The following is a 13,549-nucleotide window of genomic DNA, read 5'->3' on the forward strand; positions in this document are numbered from 1 at the left end:
AGGCAGCCGCTAGCTCACAAGAACTGGGTAAGAGGGATCCAAACACTACTGAAGAATGCAAAGTCCATCAAGTGCACTGAAAAAAGTTCTGTTTAGCTAGTTGTACCAGCTCCTACCAAGCAAGTTCCTATAGCGAATAAAAATGATGCATAATTTTGTAGCTAAAGTATAAATCTTGTCACATAAATTCAAGGGTGATAAGATTCTGGGCAACGAGATATAAATATTGGATTGCATTCATTTGTATGAATAACTAGTCTCTGAAAGTCTAAGAACTAAAGCCAGGCAATATCGTGCAAGAATTATCTAATTTCCAAAATCTTATTCCAAAGGCATCGAAGTCCTTTGAATGTTTCCAGTCATAATTTAATAAAGTCAAAGTATAAATAAGAACCTCCAAATGAAATTCGGCACAACAAAGACGAAGCGAGGCGGGGAGTCCACTCACCGATGCACGCCGCTGTTGCACATGATGATGTGGCAGGCCCCGAGCCTGCTGCACAGCTCCGAGGAAACGGACAGCAGTCCCACTCCAGAGGCACTGCAGGCTGTGTTCGCACAGGCAGCTGTGCGCTTGGATCTGATAAACGAAGCTACCAGTCGATAGAGCTCATCCAAAGCATTGAGAGGCCTCATTAGCTGCAGAAAACAGTGATGGACATCAAGTTCAATGTGTTTAGTAGAAAGGAATCCTTTTAGATGGGATACAATTTATAGTTGTTAAAACTTTTAATGATTAGTCTAAATTATTAGGGAGGTAAGAAAACTGGAGACTACAAATATTTATAATTACACATTGCTTACAAACAACAGCAGAAAAATTAAATAAAGGAGGTATATAAATGGCAAAGCATCAATAAATGCCATCATCTATTTTTACCTTATCTACATAGGCAGCTTTGGATGTAGAGTTTGGTGGTGAATTTGACTTGTCCAAATAGAATGCCCTGGAAGAATCCAAAGAATAAATGATCATTTATTGTTAGAAATGCATGAAGATAGACAAGTTTCACTGACTTGCTTTTAAAGACAAATTAATAGATAAAAGTGTTGAATACTAGGATGGGTGGGATTGCAAAAATGTCAATAGTCCTCTATTCAGAAAAATCATTAAAGCTGACACCAGCTCCACGACATACAGAGAATTTGTGCATGCCTCAACTTTCTCTTTTTTAATTTGGGGATAATGTCAGCTTCTACTTCAAAAGGTTGCCAAGAAGATTAAATGAGTTAATGCAAATAAAACACTTAGAACAGTACATAGCACAGAGTAAGCGCTCATTCATATTTGTAATAATTAATGTTACAAAAGTTGAAGAAATATATTTCTTATGACTATTGGAGAACATTACTCAGTTTTCATTTATTGTGCAAGTGTAAGATTATGAAAACAATATACAAAAAATGAATTTTAAACAGACTCCTGAGCTGGATTCTTTCACCCACTAAACAATGCTGAGATTGGAAGTCAAACCCTTTTCAAGGACACACTGCTCTTTTTTGTCACCAAAGTGCAATATGGTAACAACTACTTTAATACACTAAGTGAATCCTGCAATAATTAAATGCAATTTTTAAAGAATTATTCCCGAGTTTGTGTAGCTATCGGCTCAATGCTAAACAGAAATTTTAAGGGAATGACCCATGAAGACAGGATACATTTAAGTTATGTTTAATGTAGTATCCATTTTTGATGAGGTGAAATTATCTTCAGGATGTGAACACTTAACATTGATGGATCAAAATGAGTCCTATAACATTAGAATGATCGTCAGACTAGATAGTGAAATGAAACTGATTAGACAGGTATTTCAGACCACCATTTAGCACCTCAAAATATTGGCAGATTATTATCAAATGCATGGGTAGTAATGGGCAAAATCAGTGAGGGGGAACTTTCTGCCTAGCGCTGGTCTTCTGAGGCCCCCTAGATACACACACATAATGCTATTCCCAGTACTAGCAGTAGTGTTGTTCTTTGTCTTTTTAAGTAGCATGGATTAATCAAGTTTTACACTTTAAATTAGGAAAGCTTTACTTTAAGAGAAACTTCCAAAATGAAAACTATGGTCATTCTTAGGAGTTCGTGCTGTGGAGTCGATCCAACTACTAGTGCCCTGTGTACGGCAGAGCGGAACCCTGCCCGGTCTTTTTGCTCCATCCTCTCCCCTCCCGGTGTTGTATCAGATGATGCTCCACTGTATTCACAGGATTTTCACAGCCAATTATTTTCAGCAGTGGGTGGCCAGGTCCTTCTTCCTAGTCTGTCTAGTCTGGAAGCTCCACTGAAACCTGTCCACCAGGGGTGACCATGCTAGTAATTGAAATACTGGTGGCATAGCTTTCAGCATCACAGCAGCATATAGCCACCACAGTATGACAACTAACAGACCAGTGGTGTGGTTCCCTGACTGGAAATGAACCCTGAGCCATGGGAGTGAGAGTGTCAAATCTTAACCACTAGACCACGAGAATAGTCACTGAGAATTAGTTTATTTACCTCTCAAATATAAATTCAAGCAACAACAAAAATAATTTTTAAATAGGTTAGTATCCAAAGTTGGTTGTTACTTATTCTGATTCATTGTGAACTCCTAAGAGATTTCCGTGGACCATCTTGGAACAATGGCGGTGCCTCAAAGCTGGAACCCACAGAGATATCTTGACCAGATGTCCCCAAACCTTTCCTCAAGTGTGCTTGGTAGAAAAAGCAATGTCATAAAAAAAGAGCACACAAGTCCACAGACGAAGTATTCCCTCAACCTGACACAGCACATAATGCTGCCAGGAGTATGGGGATGACAGTAACCCCAGGCAGTGTCCAGCTCACATCGACTGCGTTACGGTGACATGAACCACTGCAAAGTGGAACATCCATCAAGTGCCATGAAAATACAGTTCCATTTAGGTGGTTGAGTGAATATCTACTAAGAGCATTGGGTCCACAGCAATATCAAAGGAATTCGAGATATTTTAAATTTTCTAGATTTTCTCCAGTATCAGAAGGTGATAACAATCCAAGAGGTTGGCTGTTATGAGAAGAGGAAAAGAGCTTCAATTGTGTGAGGTAAAAAAATATGCAATGCGGGGCTGGCCCAGGGGCCGAGTGGTTGAGTTCGCACACTCCGCTGCAGGCGGCCCAGTGTCTCGTTGGTTCGAGTCCTGGGCACAGACATGGCACTGCTCACCAAGCCATGCTGAGGCAGCGTCCCACATGCCACAACTAGAAGGACCCACAACAAAGAATATACAACTATGTACTGGGGGGCTTTGGGGAGAAAAATGAAAAATAAAATCTTTAAAAAGAAAAATACGCAATGGGGCTGGAGCTACGTTCAAACGAATGAGCAACTTAGACCGGAGTGGGTAGACTCTGCAGGGCCTTACAGGCCCTGATGAAGAGTTTGGGTTTTAATTTTCCTCATTACCAGAAGACTGGTTGTTTTATAACTGTATTGCTGTGCATAAAAATTCCTGTTCTGCTGAAAGTTCTGAGTGTCTTTTCATTTCAATTACACAGGTATACATTTACGCTAAAACTATGAAAACCCATGTATGCACCACTATGCTTTAACAAATCTTAGCATTTTGCACTTTGACTTCACCTATGAAAGAAATGAAACATTAGAGATACACGCAAGCCTCTTATTGTTCACCCTTCTCCACTCCCATTCTTGTTTCAAGCTCTCCCTCCCCGGGGTAAACATCACCCAGAAGCTGGCATCTACCACTTCCATGCTTTACAAGGTCACCCATGTGGCTAGCCCATGCAGAGGTACCAAAGAATATCTGTGATCATTCTTCCCCATCCTTGTTCACAGTGACGTTACTAGAATTTCAACCTTTGGTATTTTTACTTTCAATTAGCATATATTTGTTGGCCATCTGTATTTCTTCTTCTTTTATTGCCTGATTGTATTTTTTACCTTTGGTTAGGCTTACTTTTTTTCTTTTTTTTTTTGAGGAAGATTAGCTCTGAGCTAACATCTATTGCAAATCCTCCACTTTTTGCTTGAGGAAGATTATTGCTGAGCTAACATCTGTGGCAATCTTCCTCTGTTTTGTATGTGGGATGCCACCACAGTATGGCTTGATGAGCTGTGTGTAGGTCCGTGCCCAGGATCTGACCCTGCAAACCCCGGTCTGCTGAAGCAGAGTGTGAAATTAACCACTACGCCATTGGGCTGGCCCCAGTCTTACTTTTTTTTTTCCACATAGAAATTAGTTATTACTTTTTATAGCAAGAGTTAAATTTGATGACATTTAGAAGTTTCTGTTCCTCTTTACTTTTTTTTTTATCCACATTTTCTTTCTAGGCCTTCTTCCTCAAGAATATTCAGTTTTTTAAAGTTGATTATTCAATTAATATTTTTGGTCAGTACCTGTCAGTGGTTTACTCTGGCATAAAATTCTAGACTCTGGATTGACAGTACATTTTTCCCCTCAGTACTGCTCTTGCTGTCTGCTCTCAATCCTACTGTCTTTGTTTGGGGGCTAGTCTATATTTTTCTCTGAAAGGTTAAGATTTGCTTTTTATCCTTGAAGCGCTGAAGTTTTACCATAAAGTGCTTAGGCTTTGATTTATTTTTATTTATCCAGCTAGGTTCTCATAGGGTACTTTCAACTTGAGGAGCTCTGTCTTCAATTCTAAAATAATCTCAGCTATTATCTCTGTGCATAATCTCATGGGTTTTCTCTCATTCTCTCTCTCTCTCCGCACACATACACATATACGCACACAGACATGCACATGGCATAAGCACACACACACACACGTACATACTTTCTTTTAAGATCTTATTTTCCCAGTACTGCATTTTGGGTGATTTCCTAAGTAATATCTTCCAAATGAAAGAACTCTGTCTTTGTCAAGTCTAGAGTTTATCTTTTCTACTGGGAATTTTATTTCAATGACTCTCTTTTTCATTTCTAAGATTTCTGCTTATTCTTATTTCATTTCTACCACTAAAATGTAAAATCCCCATAAGAATGTAAACTCTCTATGTTGATACAAATTTTATTTACTTTCATTTATTGCTGCATCTCCAATGCCTCTAAGAGTGTGCAGAACATAGCACGATCTTAACAAATACTTGTAAATAAGGAACTGGATAATTGACTATTTTTATTTTAGGATTTTCTCCCTTTTTCATGGATAGCAATCCTTTGTCTATATTTTGTGCATCCAAAATTTACTTTGCCAGGCTGTTCCAATATTTTAATTTCTTCTGAGTCAAATTTATTTTCAATGGTCAATTTTGTTGGCTCTTTCTTAGTGTTAAGCTTCCTAATGTGCTTTGTAATTTTGTTTTTCAAGTTCATTTGAAATGGGAGGATTTTTTAATTTAGTTTTATTTAGTTTTTTGATGCAGCTCCATCCCCTATCTCTCATCATCCTTCTCTTACAAATGATCCTGTGCTCACTTTGTGCTCAGAACCAGCCATCTCTAATCAGTTTCATAGTGGTGACTCAAGTATTACGTTGTGTTGACATCTGGATTATTACCAGTCACATCACTGAACCAGTGAGTGATTTGGTTCAGTTCCTAGTCTAATGGCTGTATTGGCTTCCTCTTGCCATCTTAAGCCCTGTCTGCCATCACACATCCACAAAAGCTACAGTCTCAAGCAGTAGTAGGCAGCCAATTTTTCATCCTTTGCTCAGAAGTGAAGACCTTCTGTCCTCCCTGGTTTCAAACTGTAAGGCTGGCTCTGGATCTCCACCTAGTGTAGAATGCCTTGAATTTCCCATTACCCTGAAGAAGTGGTACCCGCCCCCTCGCTCCCCCTCCAGAGGCCAGCAGGCCAGAGGCCTCAGCACAGCTTACAGCTCATCACTTGCATTTCGTTTTGATTTATGGGCCACTGAGACGACAAATTATGAGCTCAGCTGTGACTTTTACATTTTCTGTCTTCATATTTTATCTAACAGGGCAAAAGCTTGGAACGGAGGTGGTACTTCAAAGCTGGAACCCACAGAGACACGTTGAACAGAGTGCCTCATGCCTTCCCTCAAGTATGCTTAGCAGAAAAAGTAATGCAGTGAAAAAGAGTACATAAGTCCACGGACAAATTATTCAGCCTTCCAGGGTCTCAAGTACCTCATTTTTACAATGGATATTAGAATTGTCTAATGTATAGATAGCAAAATGTTGAAGATTAATCAATGCATATGAAGTGCTCAGTACTGTGGAAAGCAAAGAGGACTCATTCAATAGACAGTAATAACTATTACTCAGATGCACACAGTGGGAGGTGTCTTGGAGTATTTTTAGCCATGGCAAGGAATAAAAATAAGGCCGAAACTTCCTGCTTTCCCTAAGGCCATCTAAAATATTTTATGATACCTGTAAAAAATGAAAATGAAGGTAGATATTTGGAATTTACATAATTTCATGATCAGCGCATGAGTCGAGGTTCAGGTGTAAAAAGAAAAGAAGCTTTTTTAAAAGTAGAGCGTTTTTTCAATGGCTTAATCAGGTGCATTGACTGTAGAAACTGCCGCTCTTCTGTCCCTCGAATCATTGGGGAAGAAAAATGTTCTGTAAGAGCAGTCCACGGATCATTACCACCACTCAGGAAACCGTCACAACAGAAAGCTGCCACTACAGCTGGCCACACTGAGCACTCTGCCTCCTTTCTGAAAGAGATGTTCCTTTCAAAAAAAGTTGTCACTGATTTAGCCAGTTAAGAGCAGAATCATGTGGATCTAATTCTGCTATATTCACTTAAATTGACTTGGCAGAAATCTTCAAATTTTCCATAGGGCAAAATCTATGAAGGAAAAAAAAAACCCTATTTGATGACGAGAGCCAGTAGAAAAATAACTTTTATATATTTAAGATGTATAAATGTTCACATCAAGTGAAGCCTTATTCAGTAACAATCTCATCTTTTCTAAGCGGCGATATAGCAGAACTGAAATAGAAAAAGCATCTCATGACATAACTGCATCTTCAAAATACTCTTAGAAGATAAAGACCTACTACGAATTCAGAGTTAAAGATATTTACTGATCCAGACTTGTGCAAGAAGTTAATATTTGTTAATCCATTATTATGCAAAGCAATGAATTATTATAAAATATATCTATGCACTGATGAAGTCTAGAGAAAATAACTGTGAAATATAGCCATCTTGATTTACATAGGCAACAAATATTTTAATTCAATCAATTATTTGTTAAAATAAGAATTTGGGTTTGAGGGTATGCCCCATCAGAAGAAAGGTTTTCAGCCAGTATTTTACCATCCCTAAGGTTTACAGGTATTCACAGAACTTCAGCATTTTTCAGAATATGACAGCCATGGGCAGGAAATAAACTTCTAATGTACTTCCTTTAATTATAAAAGTTTTGCAATGCCTCTAATCAAAATTTATGAGAGAGTTAATGGGAAAATTGGATTACTGCCCAAACTGACCATAGTTTATTATGCTTCTGAGGTTAGGAAGAATGAAGTCATGGTTCTTTGTTTCAATACAGCAAATCTCATTAAGCCCATTTTGAAAGGGCTGCTGCTACTTTATATAGGCTGAACAGCAAGTTTCCCTTCATGCTGGCATACATCAGGCTTCACGGTCACAATTTGAAAATTAATTCTGCCACACAAAATGGATATATTATGGTAATATTTTTTCATCTAGTCCCGATAGAATAAAATACCCATGAAAGAGGTGATAATGTTATAAGTTACAATAAGTAGTACTATAAATATATCCAAATGAGATAACAACAATGAAACTACTCTTGGGCGTTTATCTCACACAATCTAATATCGAAGACAAGTACACGGGTATCTGTAATTCAGGGCAGAAACAGAGAGGTGAGTTAAAAGGTGCCAAAAGGTCTCGGAAAGCCCACATGAGGCAGAAGAAAGGCCACATAAGAATATGGCGTAAGAGCTGGACTTGCGCAGATGGATGGGATTCCGGACAGGTCAAAATGCAAAAGCAGCATTTCAAGTGCAGGCGAGGCCATGAACAAAAGACCAGACATAGAAATGGATGGAGCCAATTTGGCTGAAGAGCAAGTTCGTGTAAGGTAGGGAGAGAGAATGTTGGGCAAGCAGGCTGGATCCATATTGTGGGGAACTTAAATACCAAACTAAAGAATCGTAATTAATTTGTTAAACAATGGAGAAGCATTACAGTAAATGCTAAGCTACCAGTAAAAAAGTAAGAATAAATAGAAAAAAATACATGACACATAAGACATGAAAATTTAGGGAATTTAGAACTGCAAGAGACTCTGGAAATGAAAAGAATCATCCTGGATTCACAGCAAGACTGTGACCAAGGCAACAGAAATAGGGAATTGATGTTTGCTGTGAAAGAAGGAAAATGAGTTTGAAGAACACTGAGATTAGTTTATGTAGAGTTATGCAAGGTAAGATAGTAATTTAAAAACTAGGAAAATGCTTTCTCCAATGGGTAAAGAATTAGGATCATTGTTCCATAGGGTCAGGCTGGCGCTCCGGGGATGGTCTGGCTTCCACACAGAGAGACAATGCAATAGCCTGTTATAAAATATTTAAATCTGTTAGTTCTGTCATTAGAGATACATAGAGGTTAAACCAATGACAAAAGTGACATTCTTCTCATTTGGCACTGTTTTTGCTTCTTTTTTCTGGGCATGTTGGAAGACACCCAATTTCCAAGAGAGATGATTAAGGTGTAATGCTGCTAGTACTTTATAAATAAGGAGGAATAACCGAAATATTCAGCTCAGATCTCTGTTATATTCTTGTTTCTTCCCCAGATCATTGCTTATGAGATAAACTCTATATTTATAATAATTTATATATGTAAAATAATTTTTATATATTATATAATTTATAATAATTTATGGAAATTTCTTATGGAGATTTTTCACCTGACCAGACTCATTTATGCTTCTCTTAATATCATGCCCTATCCAAAAATATTCTAAACTGTATCAGGTAGCTTTTGGATTTTAGCAGTTACTCTGCATTTCAAAAAAGGAACTATAACAGTGTTTTGTTGATGGTTTCCTTTGCTGTGCAGAAGCTTCTTAGTTTGATGTAGTCCCATTTGTTTATTTTCTCTTTTGTTGTATGTGCCTGAGGAGACATTTCCAAAAAGATATTGCTAAGATCAATGTCAAAGAGTGTACTGCCTATGTTTTTCCTAGGAGTTTTATGGTTTCAGGTCTTACCTTCAAGTCTTTCATCCATTTTGAGTTAATTTTTGTGTATGGGTCTTTGGGTGGTGAACATGATGTAATCTACACAGAATTCGAAATCTATTATGATGTACACCTGAGAGTTATATAATGTTATAATCCAATGTTATTGCAATAAAAAAATTAAAAAATAATGAAGAAGAAATAGAGAATTTGAATAGACAAATCACAAGTAAGGAGATCAAAACAGTAATCAAAAAACCTCCCCAAACATAAAAGTCCAGGACCAGACAGCTTCCCTGGTGAATTCTACCAAACATTCAAAGAAGACTTAAGACCTAACTTTCTCGAACACTTCCAAAAAATTGAAGAGGAGGGAAAGCTTTCTAACTCATCTACGAAGCCAACATCATCCTCATACCAAAACTAGATAAGTATAACACACAAAAAGAAAGCTACAAGCCAATATTACTGACGAACTGAACCTTGTAGAAACCTCCTGTAAAACCAGCTTAAATTCATCACGTTACACATTTTTAGAATAAGTAATAAAGAAATTAACAACAACAACAAAAGTTTAAACAGGAATTGATATTTTACAAAGTATTATTTATTTATGTCTTATACCTTATATGTGAAAATAAATGCCCAGTCCATTATATTTTAGTTAATCAGGGTTTGAATAGCAAATCCATTGCTTTCTAGCCTTAACTGTGGCAAGTTATATAACTTCTCTGAGTTTGCGCATCCGTAAAGTAGATATGATAATAACGTCTATCTTTTAGTGTTGTTAGGAGTGTTAAATGACAAATTAAATTGCTACATAAGATGATGTAAAAAAACAAAAATAACAATTATGTCTCCAGAAAGTGTGGCACTTCCATATTAAAAAATGGCAAATTTTTAGGTTTAAAATCATAAAAGTCTTGGGGCCAGCCTGGTTGCATAGTGGTTAAGTTCTTGTGCTCTGCTTTGGCAGCCTGGGGTTCACGGGTTGGGATCCCAGGTATGGACCTATGCACACTCATCAAGCCATGTGGTGACCTACATACAAAACAGAAGAAGACTGGCACAGATGTTAGCTCAGGGACAATCTTCCTGAAGTAAAAAGAGGAGGATTGGCAACAGATGTTAGCTCAGGGCCGATCTTCCTCACCAAAAGAAACAAACCAAAAAACTCATAAATGTCTTATAATGGCTCAACTGACAGTAAGTTAACAGGTCAGCTTCTTCTCCTTCATCTCTTTTTCTGTATTCCTTATTTCACTCCAGTCAGCCTTCAAAATTACCTTTATAAAGCACAGATACGAATGTTTCACTACTGTGTTTAAAGTCATTCAAATTTCTCCAGCACCACACGTCTATGATTTGGGCATTCAAGGTCTCTCCTAATAATCTACTGACAGACATCTCGCCCCATCTCTCCCCTCTTCACCCTGCCATGTTCATGCCTGATTCACCCAACCCACCATCCATGTGAAAACATCCCCACCTTCTCTCCTATTAGTCCCTCTGCCTGGAATTCCCTCTCACCTCCTTCTGCTCGGCAAAATTGCACTGATCTGTCAAAACTCTGCACAAATATGACTTCTCCTTGAGAACTTCCCCACTGAAACAAATTCATCTCACCATATTATACTGAGTTGCACTCATTCTGTTGTCTTTGCTAAACTGCCTATTCTCAGTGGGCAGAGACCATTTTTTTTTATTTGTAATCCCATAACCAAAGACAATGCCTGACATAGTATGTATCTAATACTCGATGTAGAATTTAACTGAATTGAATTTTATTCCTTGAGAGCTATAAAGGAGTTGGAGTTACCATACTGTCAAGCAACTACATATGTGTGACCTAATAGAGGAAATATATTAAATTTAAAAATAGACAAAATAATTATTATGCATATTTTAAAAAGGATTCTTTGTTTGCAGGAAAGAGTCTCCTTAAGTTTATAAATATTAGGCTATATCTCAATCACCACTGAAGACTGATACTTAAAGGAAAGTATCCGACAATCACCAGAACTTTAAATTTGAGAGGAAGGGTATTTAATAATCCCTCCTCAGTGACAGACAACTACAATCAAGAGAAGAATATTCGTAGGGTCCTTTGCAGGCCTCACAGTACTACTGTTTTACCAAAAATGACGCCAGCCAGAAACAATACAGAAAAATTCTTGTTCAGGTCTAAGTAGGAAAATATTAAAACAAACATGATTAAGTACTATTACATTGAGATTTTAAGTGCCTGACTCCTGGCTTTTAAAGTTTTATACTAGAACCTATAAAAAGTTGTGCTTTCCATTACCAGCAAGATTCAAGGCCCTTAATACAGTACCTGACACATAGCAAGTCACCCAACGTTAGCTGTCATTGTTAGCATAATTCATTCCTTATACAACCCAGTCTTATACAATACAATCTTTATACAACCAATCCCATTTATAATCGCAATAAAAAGAACAAAGTACCTAGGAATAAATTCAACCAAGGAAGAAAAAGAACTACACACTGAAAACTATAAGACATTGTTGAAAGAAGTCGAAGAAGACAGAAAGAAATGCAAAGACGTTCTGCGCTCATGGATTGGAAGAATTAACATAGTAAAAATATCCATGTTACTAAAGCAATCCACAGATTTGAGGCAATCCCCATCAAAGTCCCAATGACTTTTATCACAAAAATAAAACAAAGAATCCTAAAATTTATAGGGAAGAACAAAAGATCCCAAAGAGCCAAAGCAATCCTGAGAAAAAAAGAACAAAGCTGGAGGCATCACACTCCCCGATTTCAAAGAATACTGCAAAGCTATAGTGATCAAAACAGCTTGGCAGGAAAACAGACACAGATCAGAGAAACAGAATTGAGGGTCCAGAAATAAACCCAGACATTTATGGACAGCTAATCTTTGACAAAGGAGCTAAGAACATACAATGGAGAAAGGAAAGTCTCTTCAATAAATGGTTCTGGGAAAATTGGACAGCCACATGCAAAAGAATGAAAGTAGACCATTGTCTTACACCATACACAAAAACTAACTCAAAATGGATTAACGACTTAAAGGTAAGACCTGAAACCATAAAACTCCTAGGAAAAACACAGACAGTACACTCTTCGACATTGATCTTAGCAATATCTTTTTGGAAATGTCTCCTCAAGCACAGAAAACAAAAGATAAAATAAACAAATGGGACTACATCAAACTAAGAAGCTTCTACACGCAAAGGAAACCATTAACAAAACGAAATGACGACCTACCAAATGAGAGAAGATATTTGCAAGTCATATATCTGACAAGGGGTTAATATCCAAAATATATAAAGAACCCATACACCTCCACAACAAAAAAACAAACAACATGATTAAAAAATGGGCAGAGGATATGAACAGACATTTTACTGAAGAAGATATACAGATGGCCAACAGGCACATGAAAAGATGTTCAACATCACTAATAATAAGGGAAACGCAAATTGAAACCACAATGAGATATCATTTCATGCCTGTTGAAAAGGCTACTATTTTCCATCTGTCAGGATGGAAACTAGACTGTTGGTGCTGAACATGATGCAACCTAAACAGGAGTCAAAATATAACGATGTACACCTGAAATTTATATAATGTTATAAACTAATGTGACCTCAATTTTTTAAAAAGTTTATTATTAAAAAGACAAGAAATAACAAGTGTTGGAGAGAATGTGGAGTGAAGGGAACCCTCATACACTGCTGGTGGGAATGAAAATTGGTGCAGCCACTATGGAAAACAGTATGGAGATTCCTCCAAAGATTAAAAATAGAACTATCATATGATCCAGCTATCCCACTTCTGGGTATTTATCTAAAGAACATGAAAACACTAAATTTGAAAAGATATAAGCACCCCTACATTCACCGCAGCATTATTCACAATAGCCAAAACTTGGAAAGAACCTAAGTGCCCACTGATGGATGAATGGATAAAGAAGATGTGGTGTATATATATATATATATATATATATATATAATGGAATACTATTCAACCATAAAAAAAGATAAAATCTTGCCATTTGCAACAACATGGATGGACCTTGAGGCTGTTATGCTAAGTGAAATAAGTCCAATGGAGAAAGACAAATACCGTATGATTTCACTCATATGTGGAAGATACAACAAGAACAACAACGGAACACGTAGATACAGAGGACCGATTGATGGTTACCAGACAGGAAGAGGAGAGGAGAGAGGGCGAATGAGGTAAGGGCGATATTTATACCATGATGGATGGCAACTAGACTTTTGTGGTGAACATGATGTAGTCTATACAGAAGTCAAAATAGAATGATGTACACCTGGAATTTATATAATGGTATAAACCAGTGTTACCTCAATAAAAATTTTTAAATAAAAACTGTATATATATAGAAGG

At 37.2% G+C, this 13,549-nt stretch overlaps 1 protein-coding gene across 1 annotated transcript in view; it reads right to left on the bottom strand.

The window, feature by feature from the left end:
• PREX2 (phosphatidylinositol-3,4,5-trisphosphate dependent Rac exchange factor 2) overlaps nucleotides 1–13,549 on the bottom strand; it is a 278,353-nt gene that overhangs the window by 36,966 nt on the left and 227,838 nt on the right. The window contains exons 36-37 of the mRNA XM_023648497.2: nucleotides 881–947; nucleotides 449–639 (exon numbers count right to left, since the gene is read on the bottom strand). Of these exons, the coding sequence (XP_023504265.1) occupies nucleotides 449–639; nucleotides 881–947 (258 nt within the window). The remainder of the gene's footprint in view (nucleotides 1–448; nucleotides 640–880; nucleotides 948–13,549) is intronic.

Source organism: Equus caballus, chromosome 9, assembly GCF_041296265.1.
Source record: "Equus caballus isolate H_3958 breed thoroughbred chromosome 9, TB-T2T, whole genome shotgun sequence".
NCBI lineage: Eukaryota > Metazoa > Chordata > Mammalia > Perissodactyla > Equidae > Equus > Equus caballus.